Source organism: Hippocampus bargibanti, linkage group LG02 (assembly GCF_051943395.1).
Source record: "Hippocampus bargibanti isolate YZ-2025 linkage group LG02, ASM5194339v1, whole genome shotgun sequence".
Taxonomy (NCBI): domain Eukaryota; kingdom Metazoa; phylum Chordata; class Actinopteri; order Syngnathiformes; family Syngnathidae; genus Hippocampus; species Hippocampus bargibanti.
The window spans coordinates 22,589,065-22,601,973 of record NC_142735.1 but is presented as its reverse complement, the minus strand read 5'-3'; the positions used below and the strand labels follow the sequence as shown (position 1 = coordinate 22,601,973).

At 42.9% G+C, this 12,909-nt stretch overlaps 1 protein-coding gene across 1 annotated transcript; it reads left to right on the top strand.

Moving 5' to 3' along the window:
• Positions 1–4,731: 4,731 nt before the first annotated feature.
• Positions 4,732–12,587, top strand: sh3gl2b (SH3 domain containing GRB2 like 2b, endophilin A1). The gene is made up of 8 exons (XM_088990251.1): positions 4,732–5,086; positions 8,361–8,429; positions 8,506–8,722; positions 8,871–9,004; positions 9,089–9,247; positions 9,355–9,458; positions 9,524–9,654; positions 10,264–12,587. Exons 1-8 carry the CDS (start codon positions 5,042–5,044, stop codon positions 10,458–10,460), a joined length of 1,056 nt encoding a protein of 351 aa, XP_088846377.1. The 5' UTR covers positions 4,732–5,041; the 3' UTR covers positions 10,461–12,587.
• Positions 12,588–12,909: the final 322 nt, after the last annotated feature.

The following is a 12,909-nucleotide window of genomic DNA, read 5'->3' as shown; positions in this document are numbered from 1 at the left end:
AAGCCATCAAATCAGACCTGGGGAGATGGTCAACACCCATCCTAGATTTAAGCTCCAGGATGGAAATAGTGAAAATGAATATTCTTCCGAGGTTGCTATACCTCTACCAGTCGCTACAATACCCATACCACAAAAACAATTTGTGGAATGGGACAAACTGACCACAAGATTTGTCTGGGGAGGTAAGCGACCAAGGATTAGACTAACGACACTACAGTTACCAAAGGAAAAGGGTGGATTGGGGTTACCAAAGTTTAAAGATTACTACCGGGCAGCACAGCTCAGAGCAGTCACGTGTTGGTGTAATGGCAAGTATCAAGCCAAATGGAAATAAATTGAAGAAACAAAAGATTCAAACACTGCTGGGAGACAGACAACTGTTCCGGAAAATGGAGGACTCGATGGACCCATTAACAAAATTCACCTTGAATATCTGGTATACCATCTTCTTCTTCTTTTCATTTCGGCTTTTCCCCTCACTTTTCCTTTCATCCTAGCTGAAACCCTTCTATCACACATCACACCTGACATTTTTCTCCAGCCGCTCCAGCCTGCCCGGACACGCTTCTTCACCTCTTTTCCACACTCTCCATTGCTCTGGACAGTTGACCCCAAGTACTTAAAATCCTCCACCTACTTTATCTCTTCTCCCTGTAGCATCACTCTTGCACTTGGATCCCTCTCATTCACACACATATATTCCGTCTTGTTGCGACTGATCTTCATTCCTCTCCTTTCCAGGGCATATCTCCACATCTCTAGTTTCTACGCCACCTGTTCCCTGTTCTCGCTACAGATCACAATGTCATCTGCAAACATCATGGTCCAAGGAGATTCTTGTCTTAGATCGTTTGTCAGCCTGTCCATCACCATAACAAACAAGAAGGGGCTCAGAGCTGACCCCTGGTGGAGTTCCACCTCCACCTTGAATTCCTCAGTCACACCGACAGCACACCTCACAACTGTCTTACAGTCATGATACATGTCTTGCACCGCTCTGATATAGTTTTCCGTCACTCCAGACTTCCTCATGCAATACCACAGCTCTTCTCTGGCCACCCTGTCGTACGCTTTCTCCAGATCTACAAGACACAATGCAATTCCTTCTGACCTTCTCTGTACTTCTCTATCGGCATTCTTAAAGCAAACACTGCATCTGTCGTACTCTTTTTTGGCATGAAGCCATACTGCTGCTCAAAAATGTTCACTTCTGCTCTTAGTCTACTCTTCAACTACTCTTTCCCAGAGTTTCATTGTGTGGCTCATCAACTTTATTCCTCTATAGTTGGTACAACTCTGCACATCTCCTTTGTTCTTAAAAATGGGCAAAAGTACACTTCGTCTCCATTCTTCAGGCATCTGTTCACCATCTAAGATCTTGTTGAATAACCCAGTCAGGAACACCACCGCCACCTCTCCAAGACACTTCCATACCTCGATTGGTAAATTATCAGGCCCGAGTGCCTTTCGCCCCTTCATCCTCTTCGGCGCCCTCCTCACTTCATCCTTGCTAATGCTTGCTACGTTTTGGTCCACAAAAGTCACGTCTTCTACTCTTTGTTCCGTCTCGTTTTCCTCATTCATCAATTCTTCAAAGTACTCTTTCCATCCCACTACTGGCACCTGTTAATACATTTGTCATCTCTATCCTCAATCACCCGAACCTGCTGCAGGTCCTTACCATCTTTGTCTCTCTGTCTCGCCAGCTTGTAAAGATCAGTCTCACCTTCATTGCTGTCCAGCTGAGCATACAGGTCATAATAGGCCTCTTTTTTGGCCTCTGCCACCTTTACTTTAACCGTGCTCTGCATCTCCTTGTACTGCTGTCTACTCTCGTCCGTTCTCTCAGTGTCCCACTTCTTCTTTGCTAACCTCTTTCTCTGTATACACTCCTGCACCTCCCCATTCCACCACCACCAATAAGCGGTATGGAAAATGGATGTATATTTATTTAGTGATTTGTGCATTAAAGTTCTTTTCCATTTAACGTCACAATTTTTGGATTTTTTTCTCCAAAATTGCTGAATTTTCACATTTACCGTTCAAATACTAAGTAGAGACGAGCGGTGAGGCAGCAGCCGGCTGAGCCTCACCATGGATTGCGCAATCACTATGCTAACTGCTCGCTTGCTCTGCAGTGAGACCGCATTGCTGTCCTTCTGCATATCGCTATTAAAGTGTTCAAACGCTTTTAGTATATCAACTAAATTTCTACAGTTTAGCTGGAGTGTATAATGTACAGTACGACAGTGTTTATTTTATTTTATTTTTAGCAAAACCGTGTGCATAGGTGAGGCACACAGTGCTCCTGCCTCATGACAGGGGGCGCTGGTGATTAGAGCTTCTTCTTGAGACTCCTCGGCTGCAGAATAATAGAATTAGTGAGAGCAAGCTACAGTAAACAGTTAGCAATTTAAGTGCAACCATCCAGTCATTTTTTCGTGTTGCTTGGCCTTATTTTCAGAGTAGAGGATTACATATCTAAATTGAAATAATTTTCTAAACTGGACGTTCAATCGAAGCAGGAGATAATTAAAGGAAGACCAACACCGGACTGTATAGCTCACAAACGGTGAGGGATGGATGTAAATCTCCTGGACAGCTTCTCAGCTTTTTAGCCCAGAAGGATCTCATTGAAACTATTCCTGAGGCGACAAAGTTGCTCCAGCTCGTGCTCACTGTTCCAGCTACTACAGCATCAGTGGAGCGGTCATTCTCAGCACTGAAAAGACTGAAAACGTACAGTCGGAACAGGACTGAACAAGGACGACTTTCTTCACTGGCAGTGATCTCCATTGAGACAGACTTTTAAAACTGAAGAAAGATAAGGAAGGCTTCCACAACGAAGTTATCGATGAATTTCTTCAGAAGGAGCGGCACATGGACTTCATTTATGAGTAAAGGTAACATGATAATGTTTTTTTCATTCATTTTTTGCTACAGTTTGTATATATAAATAATGCTGACATGACATTTTAAACAAAACACGTTAACTGTTAGCAATCAAATGGTGAATAAGCTACTCTGTAGAGTTCATATGTTTGTAAATCTGACTGTGATGACGTCAGTGCCTCACCAGCCATGAATCTCACCGCACGTCACTGGCTACGAAATACCAAAAACCGACTTGGTGATGTATCTAGCTGACCTAAATCAAGAAAACATGCAAACAAGAGATGAGTACTTGATAAAAGTGTAGCTGATAGCCAGCAAGAAAGCGATAACAAGAAAATGGTTTAAAACTGACCCACCAAAAAAGAACCAATGGATCGGAATAGTGGAAGAGATATTTGAGTTGGATAGGGTCACACACATATTGAGGGTCCAAGCAGGGAAGTTTAAAACAAGATGGGAAAATGGGATGAATATAAAAAACAATCAAACAAATGAATGAACGAACGACACCACAAACCAGACAGTCAAGATAGCTCACGAATGTAAATCCAAAATAGCGGAAACTCTTCATTATTCATCATCATCATCATTCATGGGCAGCATCTTCACAGCCCCGCTTTGTTTAGCGGAAAGGTCAGTGCTGTTGGACAGTCTGTGGCTGGGTGGATGCATGGCTTGAGGAACCCGCGATAAGAAGAAAGGAGCGTCAGCGCAGAGCGCCGATGCGTATGTGGAACTGTTGCGGCTTGGAATTGAAGCAGATTTATGTGGAACAGGGGATGTGAGATAATCTCTTTTCGTCAATGGCTGCTACAGCTGCGTGTTTGCTTTCAACATTTAGCTTGTAGTCGACATGCACATTCCACCATGATGTCCCTGATCCACTGGTGGAAAGACGCTTTGATCCTCTCCTCTTTCATCTAGAACTGCATGTCATCATGTCATCACAAAGAGGGTACAGCAAGTCCTGAAGAATGAATGTCTCTCTGTGTCTTTGTTTTGTCATATTGTCTCTATGCTGTCATATTATTTGTTATTGAGTTTTTTTTTGTTATTTTGACTTCAAGACGGCGCCGCGAGAGTGGCTGCCTTTCCAGCAGCTCATGTATTTTGTTTTTCTACTTTCATTCCTTTCATCACTTTGCTGCTGTGAAATGTAAATTTCTCCACTGTGAGACTAATAAAGGCATATCCAATCCAATCCATTATCGATCACTTTTGTTTTATTGTTATTGTTGTTCATTGGTTGTTTTCATTGTTGAATAATTTGCAGTTACAAAAGGATGTTGTTATACACATTGGCCACAAGGCATTCTGTATTAAAAATGTTCAATTTCAAATGGTTTTAAATGTTACAAAAATAAAGATGCAAGTTACAAAAAAAGAAGGCTGTTTGGTACATTCTCACAATAGAGATGTTGAGTTCCAATCCCTAAACCCCCGCGATCTTTGTGAGGATAAATCAAATTGGAAAATGGATGGATATTTAATACCGTATAAGAATTTGCTAATAGTCACACGAAACAATAAACATGTAGAAGTTCAAAAGTGGTGTTCCTCGCCTAGAAATTAAGTTAACTGGCATATCTAACACAACAGGTAGTAATACATCTGTGTCACCAGCAAATTTTTGTTCGCTCACGAAGCCTCTTGGATAAGAAGCGAAACGTCCAACACCTTCAAAGAAGTACATTTTCATCGAAACAACAGAACAGGTAGTGTTAATACGTAATAATTAAAAAAAATCAGGTTTTAACGTGACTTTTATCTGACCAGGAAACAGTTTTGTAAAACTCGAAATTATCCCAACATTGTGGGTTTTAAAAATAAATAAAATAAAAAACGAAAACAAAACACAAATCGTTTCTGCAGAGATCGTTTATATATTGTAGACGACAGCTCGTTTGAAGTACAGAATAAAAAGAGGCGTGTATCCACGACTGTGGTCAACCAAATTTCTATAGACGATCTTTGACGGAACCTCCACCCCTCCCACCTTATCTTCTCTTGTCTCTTCTGTGGACTGCAAAGCGAACACAAGGCTTTCTCTCGCTGCGTGCAATCCTAATCACGAATAGGCCCCAAGTGGACGAGTGTCTCGTCCAGCAACGTCTTTTTTTCGCATTCGAGTCCATTTTGGAGCAAGATGTCCGTCGCGGGGTTGAAAAAGCAGTTCCACAAAGCCACGCAGGTACGGCGTCGTGTGCACGCATCTCCAGCATCCTTACTCACATCCAGACATGAACACGACGCGCCCGCCGGGTTGCGGTCCAAGCAGATGTCCACGTTTTGCTACATTTCCTTGCACACGTGTGGCCCTCTTGCAATTAGTCAACCATTCAAAAAATGTTCGTGTGTGCGTGTATGCGTGCGTGTGCGCGTGTATGTCTTCTGGGTGAGTGGCACGCGCACGATGGGATGTAAAGTTACGTAAGAGCGAGGCTTTTGAGACGGCGTCTCTGATTGGCAGTTCCTGTACACAACAGGGAATTCCCAGCATCCTCAATCACAGCATCTTTTCCTTCAACACACCCCCTCCAACATCGCCACTGCAACTAATCCCCCACCCCAATGTTAGATGAGCACCCACAAACGTCTGCATCTCACCTTTGACCATGCCCAGTTTTTTTGTGTATGTGTCCTTTAAACACATCACTCCCATAATCCCGTTTCACAGCTGCAAACAGTAAATTGGGATATGGTACTGTGAAAGTGGGACAAATCACTATATGTTGGTGTGTGGGTGTGGGTTTGCGTTAAAGCTGAGGCGCCACAGCGTGGCCGCAGTCATCAGACATGGGAAACGTGACACCTCCATCACCTGACTGAATAAAACATGAGCAGAAGGGCAAGGAAAGCTGCCAGGACTTTACCTTAACTGGTTTGATACAAAATAGCATACTCTATATATGTGTAGAATGCGTGTGTTGGATGCATGTCCCTCTAAAGGACAACCGACGCCTTCGGACAAGTTGTGTCCATAATTTGTAAAATCACTTCAAATGACTTTGACTGTATTTTACAAAGATTCCACCGCATATAGCTATATTTTACGTTTTAAGACTTGCGCTGAATATTCAGGAAGTCTTGTTTTCGAGTTGATGACAATCCCCTACGTGATGTCACATTTGGAACGCCGCTGACGAGAAAGCGAGACACAATGCATTTTGTGGTACTTTGTTTGGTCTGAAAACTTTGTGTTGATGGCGAAATTAGAAGGAAAACACATAAATAACGCGATGGTGAATCATTGTGTGTTGCACCAAGACTACTATCTGATTCTAGTTGACACAAATTCCCAGCAGATAAATCAGCCCATTTCCAACGGAGCTTGGGCGCCATCTTTTGCATTTTCTGGGACACTACATTGCTGTCATTGACGGCTCGAATTGATATGGGAGGACTCCTTGAATCAATTGCAAACATTTATACTTTCTGCATCTACCCCGGTCAAGGATGACGCTTCTTACTGATGTCACAACGTTTATTGTAAAACACTTGGAACACCGTGAAAACTATAAAGGACATTGAAACGACAACATTACAATAAGTTCGACAAAACATTCAGTCAATAAGGAAATTAATAACGTACTGTGTGCACCTTATTAACCAAAAGTAGATAAACGTTGACGTAGACTTTAGACTGTCGTTCTCTCTCAAGCAGTTGCTCTGCTTCTGTCTGTCTCGCCTTGCTCTCATTTATCGAAAACACATGACACGGAAGCGATAATGACAAAACATTATAAATAAAGTATCGAAGACAATTTTAAGAAAAACACACATATAAAGGTTTGCATAGAAACGTTAAACACTTTTACAGAACAAGTCCAAATAAATTATATTTTTGTTGTCATGGCAACCAATGACAAGATACCCACACCGGTGTTCCACAAGGTTCAATTTTGGGGCCCATGCTGGTCTTTCCTTTCATTGCCATGTGGAGGACAATCAAATTGATGTGCCATGAAGCAAAAATGACACTTTCTCCTTAAGGCCACCTTTTGTCCTGTTTGGTGGAAATTAAAGTAGGAAACAATAATAAATACATCTGATTTCTTACATCTTGGCGGAATTACTGTAATGCACTTTTGCATTTGCAGCCAGTCATCCCTCTAACTAGTACTAACTGGAGCTCATCAGAGGGATCACATCACTCCGGTGCTGGTTTCCCTTCACTGTCTTTATATACAGTACATTTCTCTGAGCGCTCCACCTCTCGTAACCAGAACGCCCTGAAGGTACTGAGCATGAAGTGGAACCTCAGAGGGAATTGGGTATTTTTTAATTTATTTTTTTGCCCGTCCCTACCGTTCGAATGATCTTCCGTTAAATGTTACACAAGCCCCCTCTTTCCGTCCATCTTTAAAACTCAGCTTTAAACACATTTTTATTCTTTGCCTTTTGACTTGTTTTTGTGTTTTCTTTTTCTTTTTGTGAAATTGTTATTATCACTGTCATAGTTTTAATATGTCATTTTTTTAGCACAGTCTATGCAGTTGTGTCTGTTTCATACAGTAGTATTCTGTGAATAAAGTTAGCAACACAGTTAACTCAAAGGTCACAGATTTGAGAATGAGAATGGTGACTATAAGAGGACAAAAATAATGGCTTTACTTCACATGTACAGTTCATTATTATGTTTATCCATCACTGAGTTGATTCACAAATATAGTTGGGGCCCTACTCATAAATTGGGTCATTTGTAAGTCAAGGCACCACTGATTCCTATTCATCTTTTACGCCATATTATTGCTAAATTAATTTGTTGCCAGGTTACCATGGATACCACCCTCACAATGGCACAGCAGTCTTTATTTTACAGCATGCTGAAAAGCCTCTTGTTTTGGCGGGCTCTTGAGTCTAACATGGATAATCCCCCCCCCCCCCCCCCAACTGTTCCGAGGATGGTGTTACCATGGCAATGGCACACGTGCGAGGGGCGGCCAAGTGCAACATGCGCTGCGGTTGGCCGGGTCAATAATTGATGGACCTTGAGGGAATGACACGTGCCGTTAGTGTGCGTACATGTTGAGGTTTGTGTTGACTTGCAATTAAAATTGATGGTACTCATCTGTTATGATAGAATATCTCTGCAGTCGGTCTGTTTCCACTTCCTGTCTCTTTTGAACCCGGGCACGCACACGCTCACACACAAACACACATACACACACACATTTGAGGCCTCGCTTGAGGAGGGCAAGATGGAATAACTTGTGGAGATATTTATGTAATACGAGGAGGACCCATGGGCTTCATCTCCATGGTAACTGCATCGTCACGCCGCATGTTGCTGTCTAGATGCTCTTTCATTCTTTTGTTTTTAGCCTCGAGGTCGAGGAAAAGTGTTTTATTTGACCCACCTGGTCATGTGACCCACTGCAGCTCAGTTGTGCTCTTCTTCATTCTCTTTGTACATTTCTTTGCGCTCTCTATCCTTACAATCTTCTTCTTCATGCTCTCTGCAGAAAGTCAGCGAGAAGGTGGGCGGCGCCGAAGGAACCAAGCTTGACGATGACTTTAAAGAAATGGAGAAGGTAAATGCGTTGAGGTGATGAAGATGACTACAAGACGCAAGTATCTTTTGTGCTTATGTGTGCGTGTCCCTCCAAGAAAGTGGACGTGACCAGCCGAGCAGTTTTGGACATCATGACTAAAACCACAGAGTACCTGCAGCCCAACCCGGCTTCCAGAGCCAAGCTCAGCATGATCAACACCATGTCGAAAATCCGGGGCCAGGAAAAGGGACCCGGATACCCTCAGGCTGAGTCCGTTCTGGGGGACGCTATGTTGAAGTTTGGACGGGAACTGGGAGAGGACTCCTGCTTTGGTAAGTAATCTTGTTTTTTCTAAACCGAAGAAGAACCTCGGAATCCTGACACACATCCTCACGCTCATTCTTCGTATCATTCACATTTTATGCTTTTTCTCCTGGTCCTCGTCATCCACCTCTTGACCTTACCCTGGTCCTCAACAAGGCCTGGCACTCATTGACGCGGGTGAGGCCATGAAGGAGCTAGGCGAGGTCAAGGATGCTCTGGACATGGAGGTGAAACAGAACTTCATCGACCCGCTGCAGAACCTTCATGACAAAGACTTGAAAGAGATCCAGGTAAGTGATACAAGGTAGCCAAAGGTGATCACAAACAACACACACGTGCACTAATGTGTCCTTTGTCTCACTGCCCTTCCTCAGCATCACCTGAAGAAGATGGAAGGTCGCCGTCTGGATTTCGACTACAAAAAGAAACGACAAGGAAAAGTGCAAGATGACGAGATCAAACAAGCTCTGGAGAAGTTTGATGAGAGCAAGGAGATTGCAGAGCAAAGCATGTTCAACCTTCTGGAGAGCGACGTAAGACCGCCACCTCGTCTGTGGATTACTTATCGATTAGGACCAGCGGCGGCCAGTTTCGTAAATCAACCGGGAGCAGTGACAAATTCAGATCAATTCCGTTACAGATTGAGCAGGTGAGCCAGTTGGCAGCACTGGTCCAGGCCCAGTTGGAGTACCACAGTCGCACCGCTCAGATCCTTCAGCAGCTCTCCAGTAAGATGGACGACAGGTAGGCTACATCGACCTCATCGTCATCTTTCATCATTATTCTACTAAAAAGCCTCCAAATTTCAGGATAAAGGAAGTTTCCAGTAAGCCCAGGAAGGAGTTTGTTCCGAAACCGCGTATGACCTTGGAACTGCTGCCACCCAGTGAGAGCCACAATGGTGGCCTCCATTCTGCTAAATCCCCCGGAAGATCACCAGGTACAAAAATTAATGCCTACCTACCCAGATACCAATTTAATGACTTAAAGATAGATCTCGATATTAAATAACCAACCTTGGTACAAAGTTTATGAGAAACTATAATAGTTGAGTCGCGATAGTTCCCACCTAGGTGCCTACTTTCATACCATAGTATCTCGTATCATATCTAGATACATTTTCACAAAGGTACCAAGGTAGGTATTTACCTACAATAACTACTGTACTTAGACACCAAAATACCTACTTCGGTACCTACACTTGGATCAAAGTACTTACCTAGGTACGACCTACCAAGCAACCAAAGTAGGTGGGTCACAATGGTTGCTAAACAATTTGCGATCACCTATTTTGACTGAACAAAAGTCTCCTACCTTAATGCTATGCTAACAGAGTGCGAAACGTCAGTCAAATGGCTAATGGACATCTGCACAAATGATGGGTCAATTGTAATCCTTCAAACAACTGCTACTTTAAGATAACAGGAACCTGAAGCTCGGGAGCTGCACTGACCGCTTATCCTTCTAAATAGCTAAATAGCTAGTCTGTCTGATAAGTTTGCTCATGAAAAACCGCTTGAGGAACTCTTGAGCATGCGGTGTTTTGCAGCCCCGCTGGACCAGCCGTGCTGCCGGGCGCTCTACGATTTTGAGCCGGAGAACGAGGGCGAACTGGGCTTCAAAGAGGGCGATATCATCACGCTGACCAATCAGATCGATGACAACTGGTACGAGGGAATGATCAACGGCCACTCGGGCTTCTTCCCAATCAACTATGTCGACATCTTGGTGCCGCTCCCGCATTAAGGCCCCGGCTACCCACACGGCCATCACCGCGGTCCTGTTTTAGCATCCTCTTCTTGTCTTCTTCTTTTGCTATGCTTTGTGCGACTGCGTTTATGTGGGAGAAGGCGAGGCTGCGGGACTCGAAGGGAAATAGCGAATGACCACATGATGTTTCCCGGCTTGGAGCTTCACACCGACGAGCAGCGCCGCGACCAAGTGGGGTCGTCGCACAATACGTGTGTGTTGAGTATGTATGTTGTCTTCTTTGCATTGTTCCTACCACGGCGCCTTCGCATAGCTCTCACCGAGTCTTCTTTTCCTCCTTCTCACACCACTTTGGGCTTTGTGCATGACCAAGCCCCTTCAAGTGAAGCAGCAATGCATCATGGGATCACAGTTGCTCACCAATAAATTAATAAAAAAATATAAGTATGGGCCGTTGGACTGAGTTGGGCGGACACTTCCAAATTGTTTTTTTTGTGTTGAGAGGGTGCTTGTTGACTTTTTATGTCGCTTCTGCATGTGTAATTGATTAATTGGTTGATTAATTGATAAATTAGTTGATTGATTTGAGTTGCATATCACAAAGATCACAATTGTGAATGGTGAGTGATTTTGGGGCTAAGGCAGTAATTGTGGCTTTGTTAGACATCACCAGTCAGTATCTATCCGGTGTATTGAACCTGAACAGCAATGCAAACCATACGAGTGTACTGTACGCCTGATTCCAATGGTTGGGCCACTCAATGTGCTTGCATGTGGTCGTTTTGTGTGTACATCTCTGACAGGAATCGAAACACAGTTCAGCTCTGCTAACGGTGCTGTGTTCAATGACAACGGCAGTCCATAAAGGTGAATTTGTTCATACAGTATTTAACACAGCGGAGGGATGGAACAAAGTGCAAATGCTCCCTCTATACTTACAATGTCAGCTTGTTTACAATTCTAATGCTAGCTTACTCTTGCTAGCAATGTGTTGTTGAAGCTTGGCTTCCTTATCTGTGACTATTTGATACAACATAGCCACTTTCGTTAGCCTGCACGCCAAAGGGAGGCTGCATTTCAATCTTGATAAGAGTTGCAAATTCCCCTTTCACTATTGTTGATCTGATCATTTTAATTTTTCACTCAAACATGAAGAAGAGCTTTGACAACAGACTTTCACTTCCTCGGTTTGTCAAAAAGGCAACAGATTTGCGCCAGCCTGAAAACTATCAGATTCTGGTGTTGGAAAATGCTGTCTAACCTACAAAAATGTGTTCTTTTTCCATTGCTTATCGACAGCTAACTTAGCATGTTCTGTAACTTCATAATGTTAGCAAAGAAATGTTTCTTACCTAGCATAAGGCAAACTATTTTTTTCCTTTTGTACTGAAGGACATTTCAGAGTCTGCACATTTTTTACTTTAATCCTTACTTCTACCTTTGCCAAGCTTTACAGATTTTGAGTACTTTTACCACTTCTGATATCACAATGCACACATTGATATTCTTGAGAACTGATCCTGCATACAACACAACACACAGTTGATATAAACAGCTATTCCCTGTGAGGGCAATAAAAAAAATTGAATATTCCAATTCGATAATCTACATCTGTGCGATGCATGCTTTGCGTCATGGTGGCCTGATGCTCTGTTGCGTACCTCCCTGTACCCTTCTTGAGAGTTTTTCTTAAAATGATTTTGTCTTAGTCGATGGCGGTGTGTATTTTGACCTCAGTGAGGGACCCGTGCGGCCTTCGTCATCACGTCATCGCTTTGAGTAAACATAGTTGAAGATGTATGCAAAGGTATTTTGCCAGTCAGTCGGACTAGAATTGGAGTGATCATGTGACCTTGCTTCGCCTTGCGGCTGTATATAATATAGCCTCTTGCCTGCCTGGTGTCTTCTGCTGAGCTATGTGTACCTTATTTATTGTATTTATTGTTTATTTATTCCTGTGTCTTATTTTTTCACATTAAAGAGTATACACCTGCGGCAATACTTTGGAGCCACTGAGTGGAGGAGGTATGGTCGACGATAGCCTGTAATATTAACTGTTGCTCTCCTCGTATTGGATGATGACGATACTATATACAGCCAGTTTATGTATATCTGCTTGTGAGAAGATCTGCAATGTACTGACAATAAAGTATTAACACGACAGTTCATTGTTTTTACTAAAGGAAGCAAGCACCATTAAAAATGTACAATTAATACAGATATTTTTTCTGCATACATTCCAGACACGTTTCAAGATAAATCCTGAAAATGTCAAGACTGAGGACCATGTAGTACTGTACTCAGTTGTGAAGATCTGTGTGGAATTTGTGTTTTCTGTCTTTTCCAACTTCAGGATCCAATTCAAGGAATTTAGAATTGAAATGGATAAATAAATAAATAAATAAATGTAGAATACAGCAGTGGCATGATTAAGCCGCGTATATTTTATCATTATTCGCCCGCTGGGGGGGGGAGGCTGGTGCGG